At 40.6% G+C, this 15,471-nt stretch overlaps 1 protein-coding gene across 3 annotated transcripts in view; it reads right to left on the reverse strand.

The window, feature by feature from the left end:
• Window positions 1-5,249: 5,249 nt before the first annotated feature.
• The window catches only part of OSBPL6 (oxysterol binding protein like 6), a 198,327-nt gene continuing 188,105 nt past the window's right edge, over window positions 5,250-15,471 (reverse strand). For all 3 annotated transcript variants that reach the window (XM_035007654.1, XM_035007656.1, XM_035007655.1), the window contains 6 exons: window positions 14,813-14,891; window positions 12,923-13,067; window positions 10,820-10,964; window positions 9,229-9,355; window positions 7,658-7,780; window positions 5,250-6,188 (listed from right to left, as the gene is read on the reverse strand). In XM_035007654.1, coding sequence (XP_034863545.1) covers window positions 6,080-6,188; window positions 7,658-7,780; window positions 9,229-9,355; window positions 10,820-10,964; window positions 12,923-13,067; window positions 14,813-14,891 — 728 coding nt within the window. In that variant the 3' untranslated portion in view covers window positions 5,250-6,079. The remainder of the gene's footprint in view (window positions 6,189-7,657; window positions 7,781-9,228; window positions 9,356-10,819; window positions 10,965-12,922; window positions 13,068-14,812; window positions 14,892-15,471) is intronic.

The following is a 15,471-nucleotide window of genomic DNA, read 5'->3' on the forward strand; positions in this document are numbered from 1 at the left end:
TCCTAAATGTCGCTACGAGACAACAAAAAACAAAATCCTGAGATTGGAGCAGGGAGCAGGGAGTGGGCGGTTGGGCCAGCCCATGCTCATGGCAGTTTCCCATCTGCCTCAAAATTTCTCGGGGGCCAAGTGTTCTTGGTAAAATGCAGATTCTTGGTCCACACCCTAGATCTAGGGACTCAGAATCTTCAGAGGGAAGCTCAGAAATCTGCCTGTAAATAAACATCCGAGGCAATAACTCGGCCCCCTGGGATCCATCCATGCGCCCCCAAGGAGCATGACCCTCGCCCCACTTAGGGAGCCTACATTTCTTCCTCAGATTCCATTTCTCTTTTACCCATTCTTGACTTTTTTCTTCATTAGCATTTAATGTCAATCATGCTGTATTTGACAGTCTCTGGAAAAGTTTTCTACTTTTGAGCGACAGGCTTTGCGAGGCAGGAAAGAAGGAATAAGCTTTCAACTTGCACAGCGGCCAGTGGTGGGGAGCTCCCTGGACCGCAGCTAGTTCATTTCCATTTCTTTCTGAAAGTTAGGCTTACTTGATTTCCAGATGAGGAGTGAGTGCAATAGGAAAGATGGAAAGGCAGCCTTTTTGGAGCCCTGGAGGTTTCAAATGTTTGTGACCCAAAAGGGGGGTTAGGGTTGGCAAATAATAAAGAAACCAGCAAAGCCTACTTCCTTCGTCATCATTATCAAGACACCATCATTTCGAGAGCAGTCGTTCTGGATTCTCACGGCGGTCCTTACAAACAAGAGGAAAACCCTTCCCGGGGTTTCCACAGCACTGCCAACAAGTTCATCGTTACCATTATTTTGGATACCCCCCCACCACCACCACAAAGATGGAAATGAATTCATTAACTTACACGGCCATTTTGATCTGAAAAATGGTTTATTGTCTCCTATTTAAAATCTAAAAATTCTACTGGGCTACCAGACCTAGAACTTAATGAGATTCTCTTGTAACGTCTTAGTATTGATGGTGGATACCGGGGTAGTGGCTCAGGAGGCGTTTGGGGGCACAGGTCTACCATATGCACACAGTCTTCTAGAAAAACCCCATATGCAATAAATATAAGAAAATATGCAGATTTTTAAGAAGTAATGAAAGCAGATCAATGATTGCCTCGGGGCGGCAGATGGGAGGGGGCAGGGGAGGGATGATAAAGGGGCAGAGGAAATGTTTGGTGGCGATGGATTTCATTATTGTGATTGTTGTGATGGTGTCAAGAGTGTACATATATGTCAAAATGTATCCAGTTACTCATTCATATATGTAAAGTTTATGCCAGCTCTATCTCAGTAAGCTGGAAATGACTGAAAAAAGTTTCTAGCAACTACATCGTTCCCTAAAGGAATAACTGGATGACGATAAATAGGGCGTGTGGGGAAATTGGTGCCTAAGATAAAAGAAGTAATGGTTTTAGCATTCTTCTGTTTAACAGTATTAAATTGTCGCTTACCTTATTAATTTAAAGTAAGAAGAAACAGGCGGACTAAAATAGAATTATACCTTATTTTCTGAAAACTTGAGATTCCTTTTATCACTATTGCCCTAAATTTATATTTAGAAGGAAGCGTAATGGGAAAAAACTTGCAGAAACTAAGAAATTCTTGTTTTATGTTTTTTTTTCCTACCAATCCGAAGAAACCAAGGAAACGAATAATATGTAATTAGGGGGCAATTTTAAATCCATGAACATTTAATAGTGTCCCACAGAGGCTAAATGCAGGGGTTCCCTGCAACTGTGCATAAATACTGCATATTTTCCCCATACTCAATGACACAGTGCAAAAGAATAGACATGTGTATCCCTGCCCCTCGCTATGTTAGGACCAGAGAAAGGAGAAAAATGATGGTGGTTTTGGAAAACAAAAGGATGCATGTAACAGACAGGAAACTGCCCCACGTAATCATGGGGCTTCATTTGCTCCGAATGTTGGGCATGCGGCTTCATCACAAAAATTTTTAAAGAATTCTGTCTTTAGATCTCATTTTGAAAGAATTAAAGCTAACCCCTTCTTAAGCAATTTACCATTTTCTCTAACAGCAAAGGCTGCAATGAGGGTCTTACAGTTCAGTCACATAGGTGCGTTCTCAGTTGTCTTCCCCAAAGAACCTATGTAGGGTGCGTTCTCATAGTCATGTGTTAAACCTAAACAAAGTTAGGCTTAACAGAATGATTCATGCAATGTATGCTTTAAATGTATCAATTTTACAAAAGAAGTTCAGTTAAAACCTAGAGGGTTTGATCATGTTTTGATAAGCGGTATTTCCAAATGATTGGGAAGCTTTTTGAAAACAAAAAAAAATAACCCCAACAAAACCAAAAATACTTTAATCTTAGCTCCAATTACATTTTTTTCCATCTTTCCCCCAAAAGAACATTTCTAAAGCACAAGATAGATGCATAATTGTTTAATTAGATACATTATATATATCCTGAACATAATGGCTCCCATAGAAATAAACTGGTATTTTGTACACAAACTTTATTTACTGTGCCACATTCATACTATAACGACTTGAGCCAAGTGCAAACATTTATTACACCCCCTGGTGTGTGAGGAGCTCTGCTCCCCCAAACACTTCATTATCTAGGATGACAGGGAACAAGATTAGACAAGATGGATAATTAATTTTTGTAATAACAAAATTATACATTAGATTATGATTATAAAGTCTTCTTCAGCCACTAAGCAAACCATTGATCAGGTTCCTCTTTAATCCCTAACAATTGGTTAGTGGGATTGCTGAAAGGCACCGGGACCAGAATGATGGAAGAGGAGCAAAAGTTTGGAAAATCAGCAACCTGGCATCCTTTGTATTGACAGCCCCTTGGTTTCTCTTCCTCGGAAAATACATTTGGTAGTTTTTATGTCACATGTAATTGATAGGCAATATTAAAAGGTATCTTAAATGAGGTTTATTTTTACAACTGCCTGGAAATTATGGGGTACTTGTAAGTAACACATGAAAAATAATGACTTAATTAAAAAAAAAAAAACAATAACAGCAAAATCTGAGAGTAAATCTGCACCGTGGGTGGCAGCATATGGAAACAAAATAATTAGTTTCTGGTCGGCCTCTGTGAGTGCTGGTGTGGGCCGTTGACCTGCTCAGTCCAGCCACGTCCACAAGACCATCATCACTTATTACTGCTTTCCTTAGTGACCAGCTCAGAAAGATGAAGGAGTTGATGAATAAATCACGGGGGAGGTATGAAGACATATTAAGTCTTCCTCTAGTTTAGATTGTTTCAGGGGAAAGACAAATAAGAAAAGTACCCTTGAAACAAAGAGGCTCATATAAAATTCTAAGACATAAGTCAGGTTTTATCAGGAATGATTTAATATTTATTCTATCCTTTTGCTGTTTAAACTAGTCTCAAAAGCCCCCAAATTATGTGGATGAAAATCCCAAAAGAGCAAGTCTCACTATTCTAAAACCGTGGTATCAATCAAAAGTTAAAAGAAAGGAGGGTGGGGCAGGGGGTGGGTGGCGAGGGATGAGACCATTACATGGGCACGAATACTTAATAGGGAGATTTGTGAATCAGGTATTATAGGAATATTATCTAAAACTTAATTGAAGGCTTGAATTAGGAGTCTAATCAGGATATCTGGATCTCAAAAGAGATTCTAAATCTGGGATATTTTTAAATGTGGTGCTTTTCATTTATGTGACATTCTTCTCATTCTCATCTTGAAATCCTAATCAGAGTTTCAGGTTAGCTCTGACCAACATTTACCTACTTGATTTGTAGCTTGAACTTATCTAGTGAAGGTCCTTTCTAGTAGTTACTCTTTTTCTCAATTTCAGCCCGAATGCCAGGTACGGTAGTTGCTTCCCTGATGGGCCCTGGGTCCTCTTTCAGCTGTCTGACTGATACACCCATGGTCACCTAATGCCTCACCTTCCTGCTTCTCTGTTCGAGTACCTTTGCTTTGCAGAATTCTCTTCTTATTTTTAGGCTACATATTTTGAGACTGTTCAGGGAAGTGCTAGTAAGTACAGACCAGAACCCCTTTAAATAGTATTTAAAGCTTTACCGACTGTGGGAGAACAGACTTCTGTGGGAAAGACAACTGAATTCTAATTAAACTCTAATTAAAATTAAAGGCATGTATCTCAGGATGCAGATAAAAAGACGACGAATGCACAGAAAAAAGTCAGTAACAAGGAAATAATTTTACTACCTCGAGGCAAGCCACCTACAGATTTAAGATGGGAATTAAAGGCATTGAGAATCCTAGGGAGGCTGTTGCTCCAGTGGAATGCTTACATCTGGGGATGGATTAGGGAGCTTACTTTTGAAAAGGAAATTCCACTTTAAACCCTACGGTACACATAACGTAGGGCCTCAGATACAAGGAGGGGGATGAGTTTCAGGACACACTGCTCCACCTAGTGGAGACTCCAGAGTTTTCCCTTCCGCTCTCCGCGGCAGCTGGGGTTTGAGAGTGGGTTGGCTATTAATTAGGAACGCCTGGCTGAGGAGAAAGAACACTAAAATCAACAGCTCATAACAAAATGTAAATGCCAATAACCTTGTTATCAGAGTTTAAAATAGCACTTAAAATCTGATGGTAAGACTCTAAGAATAAAATATATGTACTTTTATAATTCTCTAGGAAAAACTCTGAAGAGATTTTTTTTTTTTTTTAAACATACAGGCATTTATATAGTCATCTACGTGCAGAAACTCAGGAACACTGTGCTCGCTTCGGCAGCACATATACTAAAATTAGAAACTCAGAAACACTGATGCAAGTTTCTTACAAAAGCCTCTGTATATTGGAAGAAAAAACAAATCCTGAAGTATGCAAAGCGTATTTCTGCCCCTCCCCCCTGCTTTTGTTGGGATGGATAAATTCCTTAGCTTATTTTATTATCTCTGCCAATAGCAAGGCAAATGCCTAATACGTCGTTACGTATCATACAGAATCACTTGATGAAAATATAAAATATGATTTTGCATAGAACTCATTTAAACAATGCAAATAAGCTACTAGTAGTCTCGCTTCTGTTCCCAGTGGGTTTCCGCGAGTGCCCACGGCCGGGGCCCAGGACAGAGATGCGGGTTACATTGTGCTCCACTCAGAAATAGTTCCGTTTACGGTGACTCCTAAGCCCACGCAGACATTCCACATGCTTTCTGCTATTTCCGTCTACGGTTTTAACACTGATGCCAAGTGTTCAAATCAAATACAGATATTGCCAAAGAATAGGGCACACTGTGAGATTAGGCGGAAGAGGGTTTATTTTCTGGGCGCAGGACAGGAACTTGACGAGCAATGTGAATACAGAGATCTACTGAGCACACCTTTTCCTTCTTGCCCTTCAGAGAGAGGAGACAGTCACCAGCATATCAAAGTAAAGCGTGTGTAGTTTACCTTCTTAAAGTCCACTTACGTTAGTCTCATAATTGTTCTGAGCCCAGAAAGTGAATCATGCCGTGATTCAAAAGAGCTGTCCCTCACATAAACCTATGAGCACACATTTAAAAAATGATTTATTGTACATCTTTGCATTTCTTAAGGCATGAACAATGGCGTACAGATGGAACAGGGTTCTGAGGAGCATCACATCTTTTTTGACAAGGTCAGCACAAGTATACCACATCAAACGGACACACTCGAAGTCCGAGCTGACCAAGTGCCGTGGTACAGGAGCTTCTAGATGCGGGGATGGTGCTTCCAGACAAAGGACCAAAAGCGTGGTTTATATGTCATGTTGCTTTAAACTCTCTGGATCAGCTTTAAGCACCAGTGACAGTTTGTTTTCTTTACAAACACTTCAGACTTTGGATTTGATATTCTCCTTTTATTCTGCTTTTCAAGGAGGGCGTGGGTGTTTTTTAAGGGATATGGTTGCAGCAAAACAGAAAGGATCCAAAAGTGGTTAGGGGCCTTGTCTAATGCACTTCTGAAAGTCCATTATAAAGATGAATAGAAAAGCAAACGGTCGGTTTTCAGTCGACCCAGAAACCACGCGGAGCTCTAGGAAACATAATTGTGCATAGTTATTTATTCATTCAGAGCATGATATGTTGGCTAGCTCTACATTCTCAGTTTACCAAAGAACAGGGCTGTCTACTTTGCTAAACCCAGGGTCCTTTCGCAGCTCCCAGTAGGTATCATTAGAAACCCAGGCTTCTCTTTGATTGGCATCAATGACTTTTCTGTGGAAATACAAAAATCAACATCAGACACAAATGACGTCAAGGTGGCCTGGTCATTGGACCCGCTCCCGTAGACAGGATGTGTATGCATAAGGGGTACTTTGTAAGTCAGTTAGTGTCCTATCTGCTTATTGATGACTTGACTATTTTTTTTAAGATTTTATTTATTTGTCAGAGAGAGAGAGAGAGAGAGCACGCATGCACACAAGCAGGGGGAACAGCAGGCAGAGGGAGGAGCAGGCTTCCCGCTGAGCAAGGAGCCCGATGCGGGACTCGATCCCAGGACCCTGGGATCATGACCCGAGCCAAAGGCAGTCCCTTAACTGACTGAGCCACCCAGGCGCCCCTGACTTGACTATTTTGACCAAAAACAAAGTCCTTTTTGTTTGTGTTGCTTATTTGAAATAGGAGTGGATGGGGTCATGGGGAGAGGGAAAAGGGGCACAAATAAATCACTTCTAGGCAAGGCTAGAAAGTGAACTGCCCCCCAAAAGAGCAGGTACAGGGCACCTAGGTGGCACAGTCGCTGACTCTCGATTTCGACTCAGGTCGTGATCTCAGGGTTGTGAGATGGAGCCCCGCACTGGGCTCCACGCTCAGTGTGGAGTCTGCTCTGGATTCTTTCTCTCGCTCTCTCTCCCTCTGCCCCTCCCCCCATATGCTCTCTCTCAAATAAATCTTTACCAAAAGAAAAAAAAAAAAGCACGTACAAGTTTTGTACTAAGAGCTTCAGGCCCCAGACCCACAAGAATAGTCTCTGCTTCACTTGCAGGGAAGGGTATGCAACCACAGTAGCTCCATGAGGCCCTGCGTGCTCCATGCCCAGGGTGCACTTTCAACAGCTAAAGGGCAAGGCCGCATTCCTCCCCAGGGCAGTCACGAGATGGCGATTCGAAAGGACATGAGGTTATTCTGAGCTGATGTGTCCTGGCTCTGGAGGGTAACAGATGGATTTGGAAAATACAGCTTCTTCATCTGTGTGATGTATCTATAATCCTACAAATAATCCTGTAATAATCACCCATGATGATCCCACAGAAGGGCCAAATCTGAATGACACAAGCCCCGTATGACAGAAATAAAATTAAATACTACTGAAGCCAGGATGACCTTGCGGGCAGTGGGGTCCCACTGTGGCCTTGAGTTGAGGGGGTGGAAAGAAGTTTCTACCATTCTCAATGGTATAGCTGAAGTACAAAGAGCATTCTGTGCAAGGCCCTCACCCTTTTTGCTGCCCACGAAAAGAAGAGCTGTGGAGGAGAATTGATTTGTGTGGTAACAAACTGTTCACAAGTGCAAAGTCTGGTTCAATACTTTCACTACCAAAACCAAAGTTACCCAAATCAGTTTAATTTTAAGCTCCCTGGACACTAAACTATCCCTCATTTTCCCTTTACACCTGGAGTTTCTCATGGCTGGTGGCAATCATCTGCAAAACATGAACTTGTTATAGGAATGAACTGACTTACTTAAAAAATTTTGGTATATGTTCAAGGTTGTTTTCTTCCATGTAGCGCCTTCGAGATCTCTGGAGTTCCTCCACTCTTTGTTTCTCTGCGGCCGCAGCTTCTAAATTTCCTTCTTCCAAAAATCTAAGCAGAACACAGTTATCCCTCTAATACACCATCCTCTTTGCTGGGAAAAAAATAATCTCGTCTTGTATAAAATTACCTTCTAGTTGCTGAGAACATAACACGGTGAACAGTCATACTCTGATAATGTGCCCTTGCTCCCACCCCAGGCCATGCTACCTCTGTCTGTCTGCCCACCAATAACATACTTGCTGTGTATGTCAACTGCATTACTGGGTACAGCAATGTGAAGCTAGGGGTGGAAGGCGGGTAGTTTGGCCTTGGAGACTCTTCTGTGCTCTCTTGGGTTCTGTAACTTGAGATTTTCAGGATGATGGGAGAGTCCAGGCTCAGGACAATATGAAGTACGGGGTTGAGCTCCTTTTCCATATTATCGGAAAAACACTTGGTAAAGGCCAGAAGAGGGAGGATGGTAGCTGGCTGTTCTCCACCTACTTTTAGAACAGACTGAGAGGGAAGGAGTTTTCCTGTTTTATCGAAGAGAGTAAAACTGGTGACAAAAAGAGAATCTAACACCGGGGGAAATTACAAAAGGCTGCAAAAAAGGAAATGAATCATAAATGAAATTCAGGAAGGGAATACTGGAATAGAATTGAGAAAGAAAAAGCAGACCTAGTGGGGATTTGCAAAACCTATATTTAAATGTCAAAATGAGAGCAAAGAACAGGGATTCAATGTGATGCCCATGGGAAGTTTGTTGACACACTGGAATGTCAGACCGTGAGACCTCATGTTCTGGGGGCAGGGGAAGTGTAAGAGGACTGAATAGTAGGACATTCAGCACTGGAATTTTTTGGCAGAAAACACATAAAGCCACAGATACACTGGAAACAGAAAATGATCTCAGGCGGAATTTGTGTGGCATATAGAATTTTTGGAAAAAGTAAAATTAACTCTGTCAGAATGGACAACATGCATACAGAACTATATAAGAATAATAAAAAATAAGAATCAGAAGGTATTAAAGGGACTACATTTTGAGTACATCTCACATCCCATGGGATCAAAACCACGCTGGACAAACTCCGGACTTGGCTTGGAGCATTTCTAGATGTTCCTGTAACTTATCTTCTTATTCTTCAGGTTAAAAGATAGTCCATGTGACAGAGTAGTAGAAGTGAAAACCCTGGAGGAGGTTTTAGTGGAGCAGAGTTCACAAATTTGCACACTTCTGGTGAATTTGGGGTTGGGGGGCAGGGACCTTTTGTTAAGAACTGTGTTATCTTCTGTGGGAAACTTTGTTAAGCTAAACATCTGTTACGATCACCCAAGAATACCGTCTTAGCTAGGGTAGAAGGCTCCAATGGTGCGGAGTGAATAAGGGAATGAGGGAATTCACGAATGATTCCATGAATAAATAAATGAGGGTGGTGAAAATAAACTTCGGTGGCATCCGTAGGGCCATGCCATGATCTAGTGTCCATTTCAAACATCATTGCCAGGCTCACCTCTGATCTGGCCGGAATCGGGCATCTGTCGGTGGAAGGAGATCTTTCAGGACAGGATCTAACTCATTGAGCTCGATAGCAAACCTCGTGAAGCCATAGTAGAGCTCATAGTTGGTTGGCATGGAACCTGGAATAATGCCCATAAACCACAGTGAGTGGCAGAGAGGTTTAAGGAAGCCTGCAGAAGGTGACTTAACCCAAGTGCTTAACTAATATCCACACGAATACTAAATTTGTAGTCAGAAAAATCAGATTAAGATTTTTCTTAGGCAGATTAAATTGGTTGTGTTTGGCTAGATAGGAAACTTTGTGTTACTTATCAGAACTGGTTGATTCATATATTTAATGAAACCCAGCCTTTAAAATAAAACTTTGTACATAGAGTACTCTTTACTGGGTAAACAATGTCATCATTTTTTCCTCAAATATTCAACTGGGTAACTAAATGCCAGGGTGATTAACTATGAACATTAAGATATCACCAGAAACACAATTTACTTCCTTTTAGAAAAAGAAAAAGATGCAGATCTAAATTAATATTCACTGGCACTTTTTAACTAAACTCAAAGGCAGGATCTTTGTATGCTTTGCTCATTGATGTATTCCAAGCTCTTAGAGTAAAGCTTGATGCATAGTCATTACTCAAGAAATAGCTGCTGAATGAATGAACTAACAACTCTATCAGCAGGAAATTTAAATACTCATTGAGGTCTCTTAGAAAACCAACAACTAATTTTAAAGTTAGGACTTAACTGACAAAATTGCAATGAAAATAAGTACCATGTGGACACTTGTTCTATTTACCCTTGATATTTAATTATTGCTAGTGTATTACCAGAACTCTCTTGATATCTTTTATTAAATGTCAACATATTGCAGCTTTTTGCTGCTCAAGTGAGAAGATCACTTATTCTGGTTAAGTTATTGACTTTGTGGATTATAGATGTTTGCACATTTTTCCCTTGTTTTATTAGAACAGAGACTAGGGGCGCCTGGGTGGCTCAGTCATTAAGCGTCTGCCTTCGGCTCAGGTCATGATCCTAGGGTCCTGGGATCGAGCCCCACATCGGGCTCCCTGCTCGGTGGGAAGCCTGCTTCTCCCTCTCCCACTCCCCCTGCTTGTGTTCCCTCTCTCGCTGTGTCTCTCTCTATCAAATAAATAAAATCTAAAAAAAAAAAAAAAAAAGAACAGAGACTAAATGAGTAAGGATTTGTGTTTATATAGTTCAATTGCCTAAACTCTTTAATAAACATACCTAGCTTTTGAAGGTAGGCATTACATTTAGAATGACATCACATGAAGCCTCATCTCTGACCACATGTCAGATTTGGCCTAAATTTTATAATTCCTTATTATCAAAAGTTGGGATTCACCTCATTTGTATGTTAAGTAAAAAATATAACCATGCTTAACTTAAGCATCTATGTTTTTATTTTTTATTTTTTATTTTATTTTTAATTTTTTTTAAGCATCTATGTTTTTAATCTCACTATGAAAGAAAGCATATGGTGAACTGCATGAGATGTGACATTCCTGTCCTTCTGTCACTCCAGGTGCCCTCCAGACACAAGATGCTCACACCCATCTCACCTGGTCTCCAGATGCACTTTGCAGAGGGGGCCACGCCACAGTAGAGCCCTTCATGCCACTTCCCGAAGAGCCGGTGCACCACCTTCCCCTCCTGATCCATTATGACCCCCTGGACCTCATTCACATTAGAATTCCAATAATTCACCTGCAAAAACCAAACCCCAATGAAAACATCCAATCTGTTTCATAACACTAATCCCTTTAGTTTTGCAGGCCATGGGAAGGAAGACATTCTTAAATTTGAAGTCGCTCATTCAAACCACTTCCAGAAATCTCTCTCAAAAGGTTTTATATGAAAGGTTGGCTTTCCAAGTGTTAGTGGGCTTAACTTTAAAGAGAGAGATCAGCTCTACTCTACGCTAGGGCAGAAAAGGCTCAGCTTCTCTCCTAATAACCTAGTATTAACTTACCGGTTGGTAATTTCTTCCTTAGATGCCCCCGTCTCAAATTTCCCCCTCGTTCATGGATCTTAATGAGTTTCAGTGGGCCGTGCTGTAGAAGTCACTTGGGAAGTAATTTTCATAGTGCCTGTAAATGGCTAAATTTCATGAGGAAAACCCTGCTCTGGCCCTCTTCTAGCCATACTTCTCCCTAGGAGATGAGAAGTCTGTGGGCATTTACCCATCTGGATCCCATGGCCCCTTCTAGATCAGGTCCTAGAATTCCCTTTCCCAACCACTCTAAGCTTCTTCCACTTTCTTTGGATTCATCCTTCCAAAGGACAGACCGCCCACCACCAGGGTGTGATGAGGCCTGAGGGGCGGCCAGGGGTGGCTGTCTGAGGCAGGTGTGGACAGAGCTTAGACGTTCCGCTGGACTGCCTTCCTACACGTGGGTGAGGCCCCCTGTGGGGCAGGACAGAGGCTGTCACAGGTGGGGAGAGGGCAGGAAGGCCATGAGTCAGGGCTGGCTCTCCTGCACTGCCGGGTTGCCAGCTCGGACTTCTAAAGTGCCCAACCTGGCCGCGCGGGCTTTGTTACAAAAGGAATATTTGTCGAAGTGAAAGAACAGAACGTAAGTCATGTGACAAACTGTAGGTTTGATCTACAAATTTTAAATATTTACACATATGAAAAAAAATAAATAAATATTTACACATATGGAATGGGGTCTCCATTTGTACTTTTGCCCTGAGCTCTGCAAATATTAGGGGCAGGACTAAATCGAAGCTTCCCATGGCCTGCAAAACTAAACGCACACATTGACTGTCATCACCCAACCAGAGCAAGTAATGAGCCTGGTCTTTCAGTTCTGAGCCACCTAATGAGTCCACAAGCAAAAAAAGGAAAATGGGAGAAACATCTTGAGTAAATTAAAGATCTTCAATTCCAACTAACATGACCTTCCAGTATGGTTTCAAAGGATTTCCCTAAGAAGAGAACGTTTTGAGTTTTAAGACTCCAATATGTTATCTGTTTCTGCCATAGTAGAATGAGATCAGGAGTAGAGTAGATTAAAAGGGCTGGTGGGGTTTCTGTACCACGATGAATTCAGGAGCACACCTAACCATGAGGGCGATAACCGTGTATTCCACTTTAGACCAGAGCGACTAAGGGAAAATGCTATTGCGTAGGCATTCTATCTCAGGAATCTTTTCTTGTTAATCAAGAGGATGCTTTTTCTTGAGCAAATTTGGACCATCATAGTGGCAGAGTTGGATAAGCTTATAGTGACTGGAAGTTATCATCCACATGCATCCTCAGAAATGACAAATGCATTATAATTAGCTCCCTAAAATAAGATCACTTGACTCTGTTGCAATCAAGCAGGAACAGAAATAGAAGCCAGAAGACTCGCTTCAGGCAAGAAGTGTTTTCTGGAATTTTACTTAATGAATACTGACTGGCTGCTTAAAAAGAAAATCTTTAGAAAGAAGAGTATTTCTTCTGTTTTGAGATGGTGCCTTTTTTGACCTCCACATGTTCGGAAGTCTGCATACCTTGAGTAACTCCACCAGTTGGTTATGCTTTCTTATCTAAAACGTCCTCAAGGATCAATGATATGGGACAGACTCACTTGCTGTCGTTTAAGGTAACTTATATTTCTCCTTTATGAAGCATTTTATATTATTTTTTTCTTTACTGTTGTAGGATTATCATTTACCTTGACAAATGTGAGTTTGCAAATGCAAACACTGCTTTTGGTATTTCTAATGGTTACTTCTCCATAATGCTCTATCCACCTCCTCCCACTGAGAATGTTGTGTATGCACGTGGTGACTTTATTCCACACATAGCAATCTCCATACCTAGTGAAAAATACAATGTTGATTAAAAAACAATGAAGGTCACAAATATATAGTACCATTTCTATGACTGAGAATATTCTTTGGCCAAAACTTCCTTTTCCCTCGTTTTCCTCTAATTCCTCTAATTCCTTCCTTTTCCCTCAATTTCCTCTAATTTCCCTCATTTTCCTCTAATTGCTGAAAGTTTCTATGTAGTCAAGGACCCTCGTGATATGATTCATTCATTTAAGGAGCATTTCAGTGCTTTCTATAGTCCAGGTGCTAAAGCCACCAAGTTGAATAGGATCTGTCTCTTGCTCTCTTGGAGCCAACAGTATGGTAGGAGTAGACTGACATGGCAACAAATACTTGTAATAAAATGTGATGAGGAAATGTCATGAGAACACAGAAGGGGGAGTCCTTAGATCTGCCTGGAATGTGGGGGGAGTATCCAGGAAGACTTGCTGGAGAAGGCTGGATTCAGTCTAAGCTTGGAGGAGGGATAGGAGGGCACTATAGGCCAGGGAAACACACTGACAAAGCCACAGAGGCCAGAATAGCACGATGCATCTGGGGGCCTGCCAGGGGTACGCCACATGTGAATGGGTGTAGCGGGTGGCCAGTCTGCAAAGGGAAGGCCTTCAACAATGCTCCAATGAGTCTGGATTCATACTGCAGGTAATGGGCCATCGTGGAAAGATTTGAGGGAGGAGATAGGCATGATAGGATGTGCCTTTAAGAAAGATTACCCTGAGGACATTGTTTCATACTCTGAATTAAGACCAAAAATGTGAATAATTCTTTGAGAAAAGACTAATGATCATAGATAGCACGTCTAATGGAAATTCTGGGTTACAGAAGTTACAGAGTTTCTGCCAAGGAATGAGGTGACATAGCTTCAGATCACCTTTAAGTTTACAGATTATCTGTATTTTCAAATAAAATGTTATTTCAAATTAAAATAAAACACTTCTAAGTTCCTAAAAAAATTTATGAATTGGTATGATGCAGGCTCTCTACATACCTGGGAAAACTCTTTCTTCTCATGAGTTTGCAAATATTTAAAGTATATTTATACACAACTAATGAATCATTGAACACTACACCAAAAACTAATGATGTACTATATGTTGGCTAATTGAATTTAAACTAAAAAAAAAATAGTCTATTTTGTGGCCCTGGGAATTCTCCTCTCTCCCCACCTTCCTTCATATCCCATCCACCAGCAAATTCTGTCACTGAATAAACAAAAAGAAAACCAAACACCACCAACCAACTGAAGAAAGAAACAAAAACAATCAAGCCTTTGGCCTCAATGAAAACTTCAATTAATTTTTAAAAATTTATAGGCTATATCCTTTAGAAAAATACCATGAAAAGATTCCATCACTCTTCTTTAATAAACTAACTTAGACATTAAAAATAGTCCCTGGATCTAACATGAATTCAAAAGTGAAAATACATATTGTATAGAAAAGAAGTGGCTAAAAAGAGAACCTTTGCTCTAAAATGCAAACTAACATGGTACCTGGGACAGGCAGGTAGCTGGCATTGACTTGATGAATACAGGATATGAAGAGAGAAGCAGGGAGCTTTGATACATACACTGAAGTGCTCATTTGCTTTTGTGGGGGTCCATTCTCAAAACTTTGGAGAAGTTAACAGAAGCTTTGGAAATGGATCACTGGCACCTTCTAGAGTTTCAAAGACCCATTTCTGATTTAAAAAGCAGGTAAGACACCAAAAGGAAGATGAAAGCAACCTACTTTGGAAGCATGACATTCAGTGTTCCAACAGGCAGGATTTCCATGGACTTCCCCCAGAACTTGTTTTTCCATCTGATATCTAAACAACATAGGCAGAGGAGAAGAAATATATATTCCATATCTAATCATTTAGTCTATAAAAACTAACATCTGTATTATACTCTACATTTCACAAAGAACTTTTACAATCAACAATTGATTCTATATTGTTGATTTAACATGTCATGTACCTGGGGATGGCCCAAAGTGAAAAAATTAACTGTGAACCAAAAAAAGCTACTATCTATGTTTCTCCAGAACTCATGTTCCATATTTGTTTCAACGAATAAAACTGGGAAAAGCTCAGAGCAGTATGTGTGTATGTGAATCCACATACACATATATACACAGATAATGTCTAAATAAATGTTGTTAAAAGTTTTAACTAAATGGTAGAAATAGTTAACATATATATTAAAAAAATAAGATGCACAGTAAAAATAATTGCAGTATGACAATACCATTGATTTATATACACACTGATTTGAAAAGTTATATGATTTGGGAGAACAGAGAAAACCAAACAAACAAAACCTCTAAATACAGAAGGGTAAGCAAAATTTATGAGAAAGTGAAATTAACAAACGTGTTCATACACTGGTTAAGACATGGCCCAGGGC

The sequence above is a fragment of the Mirounga leonina genome, unplaced genomic scaffold (genome assembly GCF_011800145.1).
Source record: "Mirounga leonina isolate KUSES-001 unplaced genomic scaffold, KU_Mleo_1.0 Mir_151, whole genome shotgun sequence".
In the NCBI taxonomy this organism is placed as follows: domain Eukaryota; kingdom Metazoa; phylum Chordata; class Mammalia; order Carnivora; family Phocidae; genus Mirounga; species Mirounga leonina.